The sequence below is a fragment of the Lolium rigidum genome, chromosome 3 (assembly GCF_022539505.1).
Source record: "Lolium rigidum isolate FL_2022 chromosome 3, APGP_CSIRO_Lrig_0.1, whole genome shotgun sequence".
Classification (NCBI taxonomy): domain Eukaryota; kingdom Viridiplantae; phylum Streptophyta; class Magnoliopsida; order Poales; family Poaceae; genus Lolium; species Lolium rigidum.
In genome coordinates this window covers 347,792,617-347,807,080 of record NC_061510.1, presented here as the reverse complement: position 1 = coordinate 347,807,080, position 14,464 = coordinate 347,792,617, and the positions used below count along the sequence as shown (strand labels likewise).

Sequence of the window (14,464 nt, the reverse complement as noted above, 5' to 3'; positions counted from 1 at the left end):
CAAGTCTTGAATTTATCAAGGTTTTGAAAAATTATTTTGTACGCAACAAAAGGTACGGGTTTGATGTATGTAAAGTATAATCCGGATGAAAATGAAGGGAATTTTCAAGAGTTTGTTCCTCATATCCGTCGCTTTTTGTTAAAAGCAAATATTCTTTCTTATCCATCTTAACAGTTTTAAGATGGAAATCATTTGATCGGATATCTTTGAAACTTATAAGGGTACGTGTTGATTCAGGATACAAGAGTGCATTCTGAATTACAATAGTAGTACCCATAGGGAGTGTGAATGTGGCTCTTCCCTGAACCAATTATTGCTTTGTTACTCCCGGTTATAGTCATAACATCTTCCTTTCTCTTAGTAAGAGTTTGGAAGTATTTTGTTTCCCTTAAAATTGTGTTAGTAGTAGCACTATCCACTAAACATAATTCTTCTTCCATCGGATTTTTCCCGTAAAATTTCTAAAAATAGAAAAAGAATATTTTAGAATAAATTTATTTTATTCATATATTCATCAAATTACATACATAGTATTTATATTACAAACTGGAAATATAAATGCATTACAATATTATGTCCGATTCACATAATACAATACATGTAGTCTAAAAGACTTTATTCTACTTGTTGTTATACAATATATAACACAACGTAGTATGTGAGTAGCTAAGTGACATCAATTGTTTTAGGAGATCAATTGAGGTCTCCAAAAACATCTTGGGTGTAGTCCACAAGCATGTCTTCATCGAGGATGATGTTGTCCTTTGGCTTGAATTCTTCAATAGCACTTTGAGAAGGACTAGCTTGAGGGTTGTCTTCAATGGCATTGAAGTGAGCTTCAGCCTTGTTTCCATGAACTTGCTTCCCTTTTCCTCCATACTTCATGTATAGATCCACTAGGTGCTTGGGAATACGACATTTGTTTGTACGATGATTCGCACATCCACACCTTTGACAAACTTGAGAGTTGTCATTTTGATCATTTTTCTTGAAATGACCTTTCCCCTTAAATTGACCATTGGTCCTTTGACAATTATTCTTCCACTTTCCCTTGAATTTTCGGAAGTTCCTCTTACGGTTTCCAAATTTATTAGTAAAATGAGCATTAGCATGTGCTTCAGGAATCGGCATGGCACCCGTTGGGCGAGCATTGTGATTTTTCATGAGAAGTTCATCATGCTTCTCGGCCTAAGTAATGTGTATATAAGCTCAGAATACTTCGTGTATTTGTGTTGACGATATTCGTTGTTGCAATATCCTCATCGAGGGATGGAAAGTGCATAAGGTTTTCTCGATTAAATCTTCATCCGAAACTTGCTTGTTGCAAAATCTCGGTTTGGAGTTAACTTTATGCACGCAGAATTATATGCCGCAACGGACTTAAAATCCTGGAACCTTATGAGAGACCATTCTCTCTCGGCTTCCGGCAACATAACCGCTCTTTGTTGGTCATATCTCTCCTTGAGGGAGTTCCATAAAGCTAGTGGATCCTCCTCCATCAAATATTCATTTTTAAATCGGGATGGAGGTGGTGCCTTATGAAATGTAATGCCGCATACTTTGCCACTTGGGGTATTTCTGGAGCATTTTCGGGGGATGTGATAATCGTGGGACCAAGATTACGTCCAGTTAAATTTATTTTCATATCCATGGCCCATGATAGATAGTTACTTCCATCAAGTTGTAGTTCTTGAAATTCTTTTTTACTGATGTCACCCATTTTTCATGCATGTATGATCATGCATTTAATTAATTTTACTTGATAGTAAAATTTATTTTGGTAAACAACAAATTTGTTCTAGAGGAACAATTTGAACGCGGATGAATTTAAAGCGCGGGATAAAATTGTTGTACCAAATAACATGTTATTATATGGTAGAGACAAATATATTAATAACATGTCACATTACATACTTGTAATCTCTAATAGACATAGGGTCTAGAAATATGTATTTATATCACAATACACAGTTAAACTGAATAAAAACAGTTGATACGCTACTTGTTAGATCTACAAGTTGCTAGAAACATCAGAGCTAGACTACATAATATGTAAGTAGAGTAGATTAGTCTATCTTTGTGTGTCACGAGGCACAGAAGCAATGTGAGGCCTGCAAGGCTTTTCAGGACACGGGCCTAGTGGGCGCTGCCTGGACCAGGGGTCAAAAGAAAAGTGGTCGAGGTGGGCGACTTCAAGAATAATTCCGTCGGTCTCCTCCCTCGATCTCCTCGATTCCCCTACCCTGCTTCACGCCGGTGCCTGTGGCCGGCGATTCAGTGCCGGCTTGATCCTTCCGCGGACGAGGAGGGGAAGCGAGGAGCAGCCTCGTTGAGGCGGATCTCGGCGACGCGGCAGGCGAGGCCGAGGGCCTCGGGGGACCAAGTCCCTCCGCGGATGCTGGCGGGGCGAGCCGCCATGGTCGACGCGAAGCGACGGAGCAGCACGCGTGCCTCCGGCGAGGGCGTCGGAAGGGCGGCCGAAGGCGCCGTGTCCTCGGCCTTCTCCTCATCCGGCGCAAGGAGATTGAGGTCGGGGAGCGACGGGACGACGTGAGCAGCGGCTGCAACGTCGTTCTCCTCCTCCATCTCCGGCAAGGGGTCGTAACCCGGCGGGACGAAGTGCGCCAGGTCCTCGCCGGAGGGCGTTGGAGATGGGAGGCAGGGGCCGAGCCCGTGGCGCTGGTAGTACACCAGTGGAGGCAGCGCCTCAAATTCTTCGTCAATGAGCGAACTGGCGCTCGGCCCACCCAGCAGCCATTCCATGGGCGGGATGGCGAAGGCCGGCGGAGGAGGGAGCAGGTCGTCGGCGTCCGCGGTGATGCTAGTGGCAGAGGCCACATCCTGGTACACGGCATCGACGATTTGTTCTTCAGCGACCTCCGACACAGCGACGATTTCTGGCGCGGTTGCAACCTTCGGTACAGCAGCAACCGCCTCTGGCATGGCCAGGACTTCTTCCCCGGGCATGGCTGCCCTAGTACACGGTCCTGGTCTAGGGGAGTGGCGGCGCTGCGCCCAACGGTGGCCGCGGTGGTGGTGCCGACCATAGTTGTGGCGGCGCCGGAGGCCACCACCATGGCCGTAGCGCCAGTGAGGGGCACCAAGTGCAGCCATGCGGTGATAGAGGCCGCCGTTCCTGTTTTGGTGGCGCTGTTGACGGCGGCCGAAGTTTCGACCGAAGGTCCGGCGACGAGGATGGAAGCGACGGTTCTCTCGTGCCACAAAGCGAGCAAAAGCAAAAGCCATTGATGGCAGGGAATCCATCGCTGCTTTCTTACCTTTCTCTCTGTACTTCTTTTCTTGGCCTATTCGCTCGGGGCAGAACAGTGCTGATGACGTGAAGAGATAGAAACAGAGAGAGAACGAATGGATGTGAATGATTGATTCTATTGATTGTGACTGTGGGGTATTTATAGGTACCCAACAGGTACTTACAATGCCGGTTACAAGGTTTGGCATCCCTTCGAAAGGGTGCAACGACGGTTCCAAATACACAGCGTTTGGACAACGCTAAATATTAACTGCTAGGTAGTTTTCCTAATAGAAATCCTAACTGCCTTATTAGCTTAATTATGACGCTAATATATTCCTAACAAACATGTCACAACCGAATATAGAAGGTTGCAATCAATAGACAAGCAATTTTCTATATAACTGTACTTATGCGTAGATAAGACCCAATGCATTTAGAAAGGACATGGCACAGCAGTGAACGTTGTGCATTCTCGATAGCTAAAATGCTAGATGGTGGAATCAGAAATAAGGGTTTGGTTTGAGTTCAGCAGAAGTAACGATTATAAACATAACGTCTCTTTTTGTCAAATACAAAATAATCACGCCACCAAATTTTCTTACATTTGGTACTGTTATTGGAGAAGGTACGGAGTATATAGCTGGAGTCTCCGTTCCGGGCCAGAGTTCACCACAAAAGATGACCTCACCAAGTTGACAAAAAAAACAAAAATAGGAAAACTTTTGAGGTGTTTAGACGCCAGCATCATCAATCATTAACAAGCCAATGAAAATTGCTAATACAGCAATACTAATAATGTGCTGCAATACAGGAAATAGTTTGAAATCTGCTAATGAACTAATAACGCGTTCCTGAAGCAACGATGCCCACATGATGCCCTCATGACTGTAGTCCACTAGGTACTTCAGCTCGACACGCTTCGCATAGCACGATCCTACTACAGCTTATGATTCACATAGTGCAACTGACCCTAGTACATCTTATGATTCGAATAATACAGGTAGCTGCGAAATTGACTCAGAAATAAACTTGTGCAGACACAAGGGAGAGTTAGTGTCCCTCTCCTTCAGGCTTAGAGGCTTCCTTGATCTCATCACCACCCTCATCCTGGGAAAGAACAAATTGTCATTATCAGCAACAAGGTTTTGTGCACTACTCATGATGAAACGGAACACACGAAAATGGGAAATACCGCGTTATCTGAGGTCCAGAGAGTCAAGTTGTCACGAAGAAGCTGCATGATCAAGGTGCTGTCCTTGTAAGACTCCTCACCAAGGGAGTCCAGCTCAGCAATAGCTTCATCAAATGCCTGTTAAAAGTTTAAGACACAGATTTAGCCTCATTTTATAGATAGTAGAAGGCAGATACATGTATTCTGGTGGCATGAATCATTTTGATTTGTTGGATTAGTTCATACATAGTTGAGTCAGGAAAATAAACAAAATATAACTTTATAGATCTAGTTAATAGTAGAACTGTTCATTGTTGATCTCACATATGAACACTTAATTTGATAAAACGTGAAAAAGAAAAATATTAGACATGATCATTTATCAATTTCACCAGCGATCAAAATCATGTAACTTCAATAAACAGCATTTCAGTAAACCCAGTTCAAATAGCAATTAACAAATGATGCAAAATAGATTCCTCACAATGAAGCAAACCATAAGCATAAAACAGAAACTAACCTGCTTGGCAAGGTTGCAAGCACGGTCTGGGGAGTTCAGGATTTCATAGTAGAACACAGAGAAGTTGAGGGCAAGTCCAAGCCTTATCGGGTGAGTGGTAGGCAAGTCAGCGAGGGCAATGTCCTGAATAAGTAATCATATGTCAGCATGCCATACACAAACAAAAGAATAGCAAGCATAGCACCTATGTCCCAGTATACAGAAATTAGATATGATGCAGCCTGTATTACTTTTTCCAGATAAAATGATGATAACAAAACTGATGAGACAAGATAAGCAAGCATTCAACGAAACCAACCTGGGCTGACTTGTATGCTACAAGAGTGTTCTCGGCTGCTTCTTTCCTCTCAGCTCCAGCCTTAAACTCAGCAAGGTACCTATGTATTTCCAAACAGAGAATAAGCATTAGAATCAAAAAGATCCAGTAAATTACCGACTAGATTCTACATCAACATGGCAACAAAAAATAAATACCTGTGGTAATCACCCTTCATTTTCAGGTAGAACACCTTGGACTCTGCAGCAGTGGCAGAGGGGACGAGGTGGGAGTCCAGAAGCTTGAGGATGCCATCGCAGATCTTGCTGAGCTCAGTCTCGATCCTGGTACGGTACTCCTTGATGGAGGCAACATAGGCCTCATTGCCACGGCTCTCCTCCTTCTGCTCAATGGAGGAGATGATCCTCCAGGACGCCCTCCGGGCACCAATCACGTTCTTGTAGGCCACGGAGAGCAGGTTGCGCTCCTCAACAGTGAGCTCGCCAACGTCGGCGGTCTTGGCCACCTTCTCCATGAACTCCACCATCTCCTCGTAACGCTCGGCCTGCTCGGCGAGCTTGGCCATGTACACATTCTCCTCGCGGGTTGCCTCGGCGGTAGACATCCTCCCACTAGTTTGTTACAGAAATCTGATTAGTACCTGCAAATGCTATATTAGAACGATGCATACTTCTAAGCTAGATTGAAAGTGTACAACGTGCACATCATTCAAAAGAATGTATACCCTAGGGAAAAAAACAGCTATCAGATGAATAATAACATGAGTTAAAGAACTAGCTCGTACTCCCTCCATCCCGAATTAACTTTGTATACACACATCTAGATACGCATGTACCTAGACGTGTTTTAGTGTCTGGATACATGCCAACCTAGACAAGAGGGAATACTTTTTAACCTCATCTTGGAATCATTTCGGAGTGGAGCCATCTAAATATTCTACTCACTTTATTCTCATATATACTTTCCCAGCAAAGCCTAATATACAAGAGGACATGAAAACAATAAATATTCCACAAAAATATCAAGAAACAAACTAGTAGCAGTTAAGTTAACCACGGCACACACGCAAACTTACGCATCCTTGTCCAGATCTAGAGTTCGATATAGGCAAGGCGCATCACATGCACCGAGATAAAGCTGGATCTACAGACCTGGCTCTACGGGGAAGAGGCTCGCGTGCGCATTACCATGTGATCCCGGCAGATCTTAAATCCTGCCAATATTCACCACTCCATCTCCACCAAACTGGCCCCAAATCGGGAGATATACGCTTTACAAAGCCCAGTTCCAGCCGAAAACACCACTGCTCACTCGAACCCTAAACTCAAACGTCAGATCCGATCTCGATCCCTAATTAATCCACCAATCTAACCCTAGATCTAGCCCGATCCATCCTTATATCGACAGTTCCGTACAAAATAAAAAGCGAAACGGCCACGAAAGCCGAATCCACCAACACAGAGCGAGCGGAAACAACTTCACCTCGGCCGATTCCCGCAGCGAGAAACAGCAACAATCGGCGGCGCGCACCAGCAGCAACAGCAACGGGGAGATACAGGAGAGGGAGAGAGAGAGGGGAAGGTGAAAGGGGGCGGGGCGCAATACCTTTCCTGTGGCGCTTTGTCTCACGGGGTCTCTCGGGTGCGGGATCGGATCTCGGGTGTGTGCGCGGTGGCTGGTGTATGTAGGGGAGGTTCGTGGGAGGGAGGAGTGGGCGAGGGGCGGGGTGGGGATAGAAAAATAGTAGGGCGGGGTGCGGGCGGCCCCTCGGGAACCTCGCCTCGCAGCGGGGGCAGCCGTCCAATCGCGGGCCGACGCGTCGGGGCCGGGCGGCGCCACGAGGCGCGGTCAAAGCGGAGCCCCGCGCGGTGCGTGGGACGTGCTCACTGGACCGGCGAGGTACGTGGCGGGCTGGCACTGGACCGGCCGCGTCTGGCTGGAGCTTTGACCTCGCGGCGGGCGGGCGGAGGGTGTGCGCCGATCGGGTTCTCTTTTTTCTTCTGTGCGCCGATCGGGTTCTCGTGGTCACGTCACATGGTTTCCTGCGGCTTTGTGCGTGCCAAACAACAAATACACCAACCACCGGCTAGGGCCTATAGGGGTGTGGGATGGCCTTGGATCCGAAATGGTGTCCGGAGTTTTTATTATTATTATTATAACATGTCTATGTCTATGGCTAGTCGAGTTAATTTTTAGCTGCCAAAATGGACGAAATCGTGAACAGTGAAATTTTGATCAAAAATTGTACCTCCTCCATGCTACCGAGAAGTACTCTCCCTCGTATAAATGTCTCAGTTGTGTCTAGATACATCCATGTTAGTTGTCCAGGCGTCGCAAATATATGTAAGCTTAACGTCCAAATTTGACAAATCAGTGACGTCGGTGCTGCGGAGTTGGTGCGGAGTTAGTACAGTAGACTTCAGTATAACAAAAACACAGTAGCATGGTGTTGTCTAGCCGAGTTTGGGTTCCACGCTTTCAAAGTTGAAGCTACTCGCCGCAACACCTTGTTGTGCATCAACATGCCAAGGACTCATTGGAATTTGGAAGCATGCGGTAGATTATGCCGCAATGTGAAGATGGCGTGCCATTCATGGCATGCGCTTCCTGGAGTTGGCAATGTTGGTTGGAGGGGTACTTGTGGAAGCTGATTTGAGTGTTTGGCATGCTCACAAATGTCGTACCTACGCACGAAATCGGTGACCACCATTTTCGTGCGATCCAAGGTGAACATGCATTTTAGCTTCTGGTATATTGCATGCATGCCGGAGTGGCCACCAAAATGCTCGCATGGAATGGGGGATGAGCTTGGTCTGCAGGGCAGAGTTGGTGCCAAGCTAGAATAGCGAATTAGACCTTGATGCAAAAAAAAATATGACGCTAAAGCGAGCTAAAACTGGGCAAACTAAAACTACCATAGCTGACGAAACTAAAAGTATCGAAAACAATTGACACCTAGCTAAAATTCAGAGAAAGGAGGAGACATGGTTTAAGCCAACACATGGAGGGGATACAATGACACTAGAGATGATAAGAGCAAAGCTACACGAATGCTCAACTTTATTTAGTTTAAATAATAATACTTTATATAGTTTAGGGGCTCCGGTGTAGGATTGTCTGTCCCTAAACTAAGGAACTCCTAGTGTCGGCGCATCTGCTAGCGTCCATTTGGACCGCGCCGGTGTAGATGCCCTTAGGTCTATAAATTAATCAATTTAATGTGAGAGTTGAATGTAAAAGGGGTATCTAATTAAGTTGAGAACTGTTCGGTGGATGTCCAAACCCGACGAACTCAGCCTACTGTCGGATTAGATTGCTTTGTCCAGAACCACTCAACGTCGTTCGATTGATCGATATATTCCACTACCTCCCGTTCTTGTAGCTTAGGGACGGCAATGAGAAATTGTTTTTCCCTTTTAGTAAATTATAACACTTTATATATTTTACATAATTATTTACATCATTTAAATATACAAATTATTCCACACAAATAGTTTAAAAATATAAAATGTTCACATAATAATTAATCAATTGCAATCCAACAAGTTCATGAAGCATTGAGCATTTTCTCTCTGCCCCCACAAATGCTCAACTAGAAGATTCTTTAGTTGAGTATGGATACATAGATCTCGAATTTCTTCATGCATGTAGAGGAAAACGACAAACTGGCCGGTACCTGCTCAACCTCAACAAGAGGTTCCTCAAAATCAAACAGATGGTCATCATCCGCATGTAAGTCACGCTCACTCTTAATGCTTATGTTGTGCATGATCACACAATCGTTTATCACCTTCCACATCTAAGACTCCGACCAGGTGAGAGCAGGTTACCAAACAATAGCAAAACGCTGCTGGAGCACGCTAAATGTCTGCTCTACATCCTTGTGACATGCTTCCTAGCATGTCGCAAAATAAGCTTCCTTCTCCGAAGCAGGATATGAAATTGTCTTCACAAATGTAGCATACTTTGGATAGATACCGTCGGCTAGATAGTACCCCTTGTTCTATGTGTGGGTGTTGATCTCAAAGTTGACCGGTGGAGCATGTCCCTCAGCTAGCCTTGAGAACACCAGAGAGCGTTGTAGCACATTGATGTCTTGGTTAGTTCCTGGGGTGCCAAGGAAAGCGTGCAAATCCAGAGGTCATAATCAGGCACAGCCTCAATTATGACACTGCACTCTCTTCGTGTTCCTTGTACAACCCTTGCTAAGTAAATGGGCAATTCTTCCAACCCAGTGCATGCAGTCGATACACCCGAGCATCCCAGGAACCTCTTGCTGCATTTTGTGCAGCTGTATCTTCTTAATTTGGTGCCCTCAAATAGTTTGTCCCAAACACTCTGCCTTACAAAACCTGGTGACAGTGTCGAAGCATGTCGACTCGGCCATGCATAGATAGTCATTAGCTACATGGGAGCTCCATATGCAAGACAGCGGATAGCAGCCATGAACTTCTGAATCGATGAGAATGCCCATAATCCGGTGCAGTCTTTTTTGCACATGAAGTATGTGTAACATCCTAGGATTTGAGCTTACAAATGAGAGGAAATAGATGTGTGCATTGCATTCATGCATAGAAAATTTTGGGAATTTTCGCGCTTTTACACAAAACTTGTCACATTGACTGGGGTTTCACTTGAGTTCATGAAATTGAAGTAGATCATCAGGTCAAGCGCTATAAACTTCAATATAACATTTGCTAAAACCTTGTTTTGGGTAGAGGTGGTTTGAACTAAGATTTATATCTAGTGGGATTAAATCTAATACAAGAACACATCAGGTAAGGATCAAATACCAGATCTTCTAAATGATTAGAATATGGTATTCCTTACAACAACATATGAATACATGCTCAATTGTAAAATCAAAGAGCGGGATAATTAAGAAAATATTCTTCACTTATCTTTTCCTTGTCTTTTACTAAATGATTCTCATGGTATATCTTCAACCCTAATCTAGAACTCATGTCAAGGAAATTCACATAAGTACTTTATCAAATCTTGACAATTCCATTCTTGTCTATCTAGATCTACCTTCACAAATCTCAGAGGAGGGAGAGGAACATTTCTATATTCAGATGAACATACCATCACTTCTTACAACCCAAGGATATTATTCAAGTAAATTCCTTGTATAGTCAAGGCATGGATATACCCTTAGCCATGCCTATATCCAAGAGAGTACAAGATAAGTACTATACCCTAGTTGATAAAGCCAATATTTGATATTGGAGATGAGAACCATGTGTCACTAATACTACCTTAGGAATCCAACCATTGATTATCAAAACTTTGTTATGATCATAAACCCTAAGAATTTGAAGTAATAAGTTATTTAGAATAAGTTGATCATATTGACTACATGATTAAGCCTTGGAGATATATAATTACAAGTTAAACCCTGATATGATAAGCAAATATCATCCATCACCTGAAATTATAGGGAGCCTACTAATAAGTAGCCCTAGCTTATTCTTAACATCTTGAATAGAAAAGCTATGGAATTGTATTAAAACCTTGCCTAGAAAAGCATATGTGTCAACTCTAATCAACTTCACATATAAAAGATTGAGTCGAATCTCACAGACGAGGTGGGAAAGGACCTAGGTGGCGCTCCCAAAGGGGGTGGGCGTGCCACCTGCCCTCTTTGCCAGCCTGCTGACCTCCTGGTGGCCCACTTTAGCTCATTTTGTTCGTCTCGAAATTTCCAAAGCGTGCCCCATGACCTCGCCCTTTTTGGAGTCTCGTAGCTCTTGTAATGTCAAAAACACTAAAAAGAGGCGTTTTCTGCCAAACAGAATTAGAACCGGAGGAGAGGGGATTGTTTAGAAAATCTCCTAAAACATCATAAAACATGGGAAAAACTTTATATAAGATGCAAATATGTGATAATATGTTGCAATAAAGTGCAAAGTTCATGTATGCATTTTACATGCATGAATTGCCTATGACTTTTGGTCCATGGCTGTAGCTAGTGCATTAAACACATCTTTCTCTATAATAAACTTGTTGAGTACGCTCGTGCTCACCCTTATTTGAACCCCCTGCTTAGATCCAGAGGCATCAAAGGAGAAGTTACTTTGAAGATCGAAGATGGAGAAATCAACCACTACAAAGGCACGAACCCGATCGACGAGTCTACGAAGTCAACTACTACTTACTCCATGGTAGAAACCTAGACTAGCAATAAAGGGAAACAGTTCCCTAACTGACAAAGGATTAATTTGTCAATGCCTACAGATTGTAGACTAGGGTTTTGCTAGAAGTAGAGGGCAAGTAGATCTCGAAGGTTTCAGCCGAAAAGTACTCGACGATTGTAAAACTAGGGTTATGTTAACAGTAGATTCGATCCTTTATTTGTCCCTCGACTCCCCCTTATATAGAGGGTGGAGCCGAGGGTTTCGTAATACACAAGTTACAGAGTTCGGGTGGGTTTCGTATCCAACCCGTAAGATTACAAAGCTCTATCTTTCCTAATACAAACTATCTTTCCTTAACACTAAGTGGGCTTCCGAGTCTTCTTATTCTTCGAATCTTGGGCCTTTAGTAAACCCCGGGTACCATCTTTGGCAGGCCCATTGGGGATGCCTATGTCAGTAGCCCCCGAGATTTTTCTTGAATCGAAGAATCGTGGAAAATCTCCAACTTTACTCATTACATAATCTTTCGATATGCAAATGCTATTTTGTACGAGGATAACGGTAGTTGGGGCTAGTTCATCCGACGGATCGGGTACTAGTTAACCGCTCTAGTGGCAATCCGCAAAAACCTACTTCAAGATCACGTCCCCGGACATGATCTCGGGATACTGGTGTAAACTTCGACAGTGCCGCTTAAGGTCTTACCATTCCGTCGAGTCCCGATCATATTTTATCGGGTACCTAACGCGTCCGTTAGGATTTTCTTCGTATCCGTTGATACGGAAAAAAGTAGCGGTCCGCCGTCGGAGACGGTGCCACGCCGCTCGTAACGGATCCGGGGTCTTACCTTCGCAAAGTTTTGCGGCATTCGGAGATTTATTCGCGACTTTTAGCGCTCTGAGAATATATTGTCGAGTGCTTTTTCGGCTGTTGGAATAGCACATTTTATCGAGTCATATTTGATGACTTATTTTGTCTTCCCGATGGGAGTATATGTAGAGTTATCTGTGTAACTCGAAATATACTCACTTCTACTTCTTTCTTTTTATATAAATTCATCGGGCACGCGAACAGCGTTCCCTATGGGAGTAGCCCCCGAGGCTACAGCCAAGAACTTGTGCTTGGGTGTAGGCTCCACAGATTAGTATCATTTGTCGCTATATTTTTAATCCTTGTCGATATTTTTATATCTATCGGGTGCGCGACCAGCGCTCCCGATGGGAGTAGCCCCCGAGGCTATGAACAAATGCTTGCATTTGGTCATAGGCTCTCGCCATTTCTATCTTGTCATACTCGAAGTTTTCTTTTTTTCCAAAGTAGCCCCCGAGCGTTTGAGCAAAAACTTGTATTTGATCAAAGGTTCCCGAAATAATCTTGCGTTGTCGATAATCTCTCCAAGCTTCATAGTCGAGCTTTTCTTTTTCCTTGATGACGTCGTTGCTGATGATAGCCACGATTTCTGTTTTGGAAACATGCGAGAACCGCTCCTCTCACTGCCTTGTGGGTCCAAATTCCTCATCTGATTGACACGTCGTGCAAGTGGGGGACACATGTTCTCCACTTTTTATGGCACACGTTCCGTAACCTCTTCAGTGTTAAAATACTTTTTTACCCTTGTATTCACGTGGTTATCATCTACCACACCTCTTTTCCATCCAACGGTCCAACGTTTCGCCGCACCCCTATATAAGATCTTCTTCTTCCTCCTCGAGCACTTCTCGCTCACGCCGTTCTCCCCTCTGCAAAATCTTCTCCTGCGCCCTGCAACTCCTTGAGCTCATCTTCTCCAAGCTGCACTCCTGCGCCATTGTTGATGCCACCGCGTCGGTTGATCAAGCACAGCACGCCTGAATCATCAATGGCCGCCGCAGATCTGGGGACCGCGGAATGGGAACGGTCCAAGATCACCAACCAAGACATCAATCTCTTGAAGAAGCTGGGGATTAGCAAGAAACCCAAGGCGGTGTGCTTCCCTAGTGAAGAAAGCTACCCAACCCCTCTAATGGGGTATCGGGTAAGTTTCGTCGATCATCTCATCCGCGGTCTTTCCGCCCCCATTCATCCTTTTCTCCGAGGATTGCTTTTTGTCTACGGTCTTCAACTTCACCATCTTACTCCTAACTCAATCCTCCATATCTCTATTTTCATCACCCTCTGTGAGGCCTTCCTTGGTGTCCAGCCTAACTGGGCATTATGGAAGCGCATTTTCTTCTCGTCGCCGTAATGGTTCTCCCAATGTCGCCTATAATATAGGCGACGTTGTTATTTCCGTTCGCTCCACGATCAATTACTTCGACGTCAAACTCCCCGATTCGGCTTCAAGGGTGGCGCAAGAAGTGGTTGTATATTCGGGAAGAGAACCATGGATGTGTCAAGACAATATCCCTCCTTTCGATGGTGCCGAGAAAATCCTTCGCCGCCGTTCTTGGGATGCAGAGGCTACCGAGGAGGAAAAAGCTTCGACAGAGGCCTTGATGACTCGCATCCATGAGTTGCAGAATACTCGCGGCAAAGAATTGTCTAGTATCCAAATTACAGCGTATTTCCTTAGAACCAGAGTGCAGCCTCTTCAGGCTCGCAAAAACCCTCTCTGGAATTATGCTGGCGATGAAGACACAGATCGTTTGTCGACAAATCTGGAAGTCAAGGACTTGGAAAGGCTTGTCCGAAAAATCTCGTCTCTCAACAAAAAAGATCCTATCCCTTCCTCTTGTCGTGTAAAACCATATAGCGCCACCAATGCGCTTCCTAAGGTAAACATTGTCGCTTAATTTGTTATTGCCTTACTATTTTTGTTGTAACTCCTTTTTTGACATCTTCCTTTATTTTTATATAGAACCATCCAAATCTTGTTTCGCTTCCTCCCCTTCCTGAAGGTGGAGAAGCCGAAGAAAGAACCGTTATCTCCGATGATAACCAAGATGCCCCCTCTTTTGTTGATGAACCCGCAGATTCTCGAAAATCTGCGGGATCTGATGAAAAGGAGGCTGCCTCTGAAGCCACTGCATCGGCACAATCTCCTCCTCCTGCTGTTTCTCCAAAGAACAAAAGGAAAAGGAATGATGTCGAAGATTCCGGCACCTCCAAGCCCGAAGAAGCTGTTCCT

General features: G+C 44.5%; 1 protein-coding gene across 1 annotated transcript; it reads right to left on the bottom strand.

Moving 5' to 3' along the window:
- Positions 1-3,981: 3,981 nt before the first annotated feature.
- LOC124704012 (14-3-3-like protein A) lies at positions 3,982-5,857 on the bottom strand. The gene is made up of 5 exons (XM_047236242.1): positions 5,419-5,857; positions 5,243-5,321; positions 4,945-5,067; positions 4,446-4,562; positions 3,982-4,360 (listed from the first exon to the last, which is right to left on the bottom strand). Exons 1-5 carry the CDS (start codon positions 5,823-5,825, stop codon positions 4,304-4,306), a joined length of 783 nt encoding a protein of 260 aa, XP_047092198.1. The 5' UTR covers positions 5,826-5,857; the 3' UTR covers positions 3,982-4,303.
- Between the last annotated feature and the right edge of the window lie 8,607 nt (positions 5,858-14,464).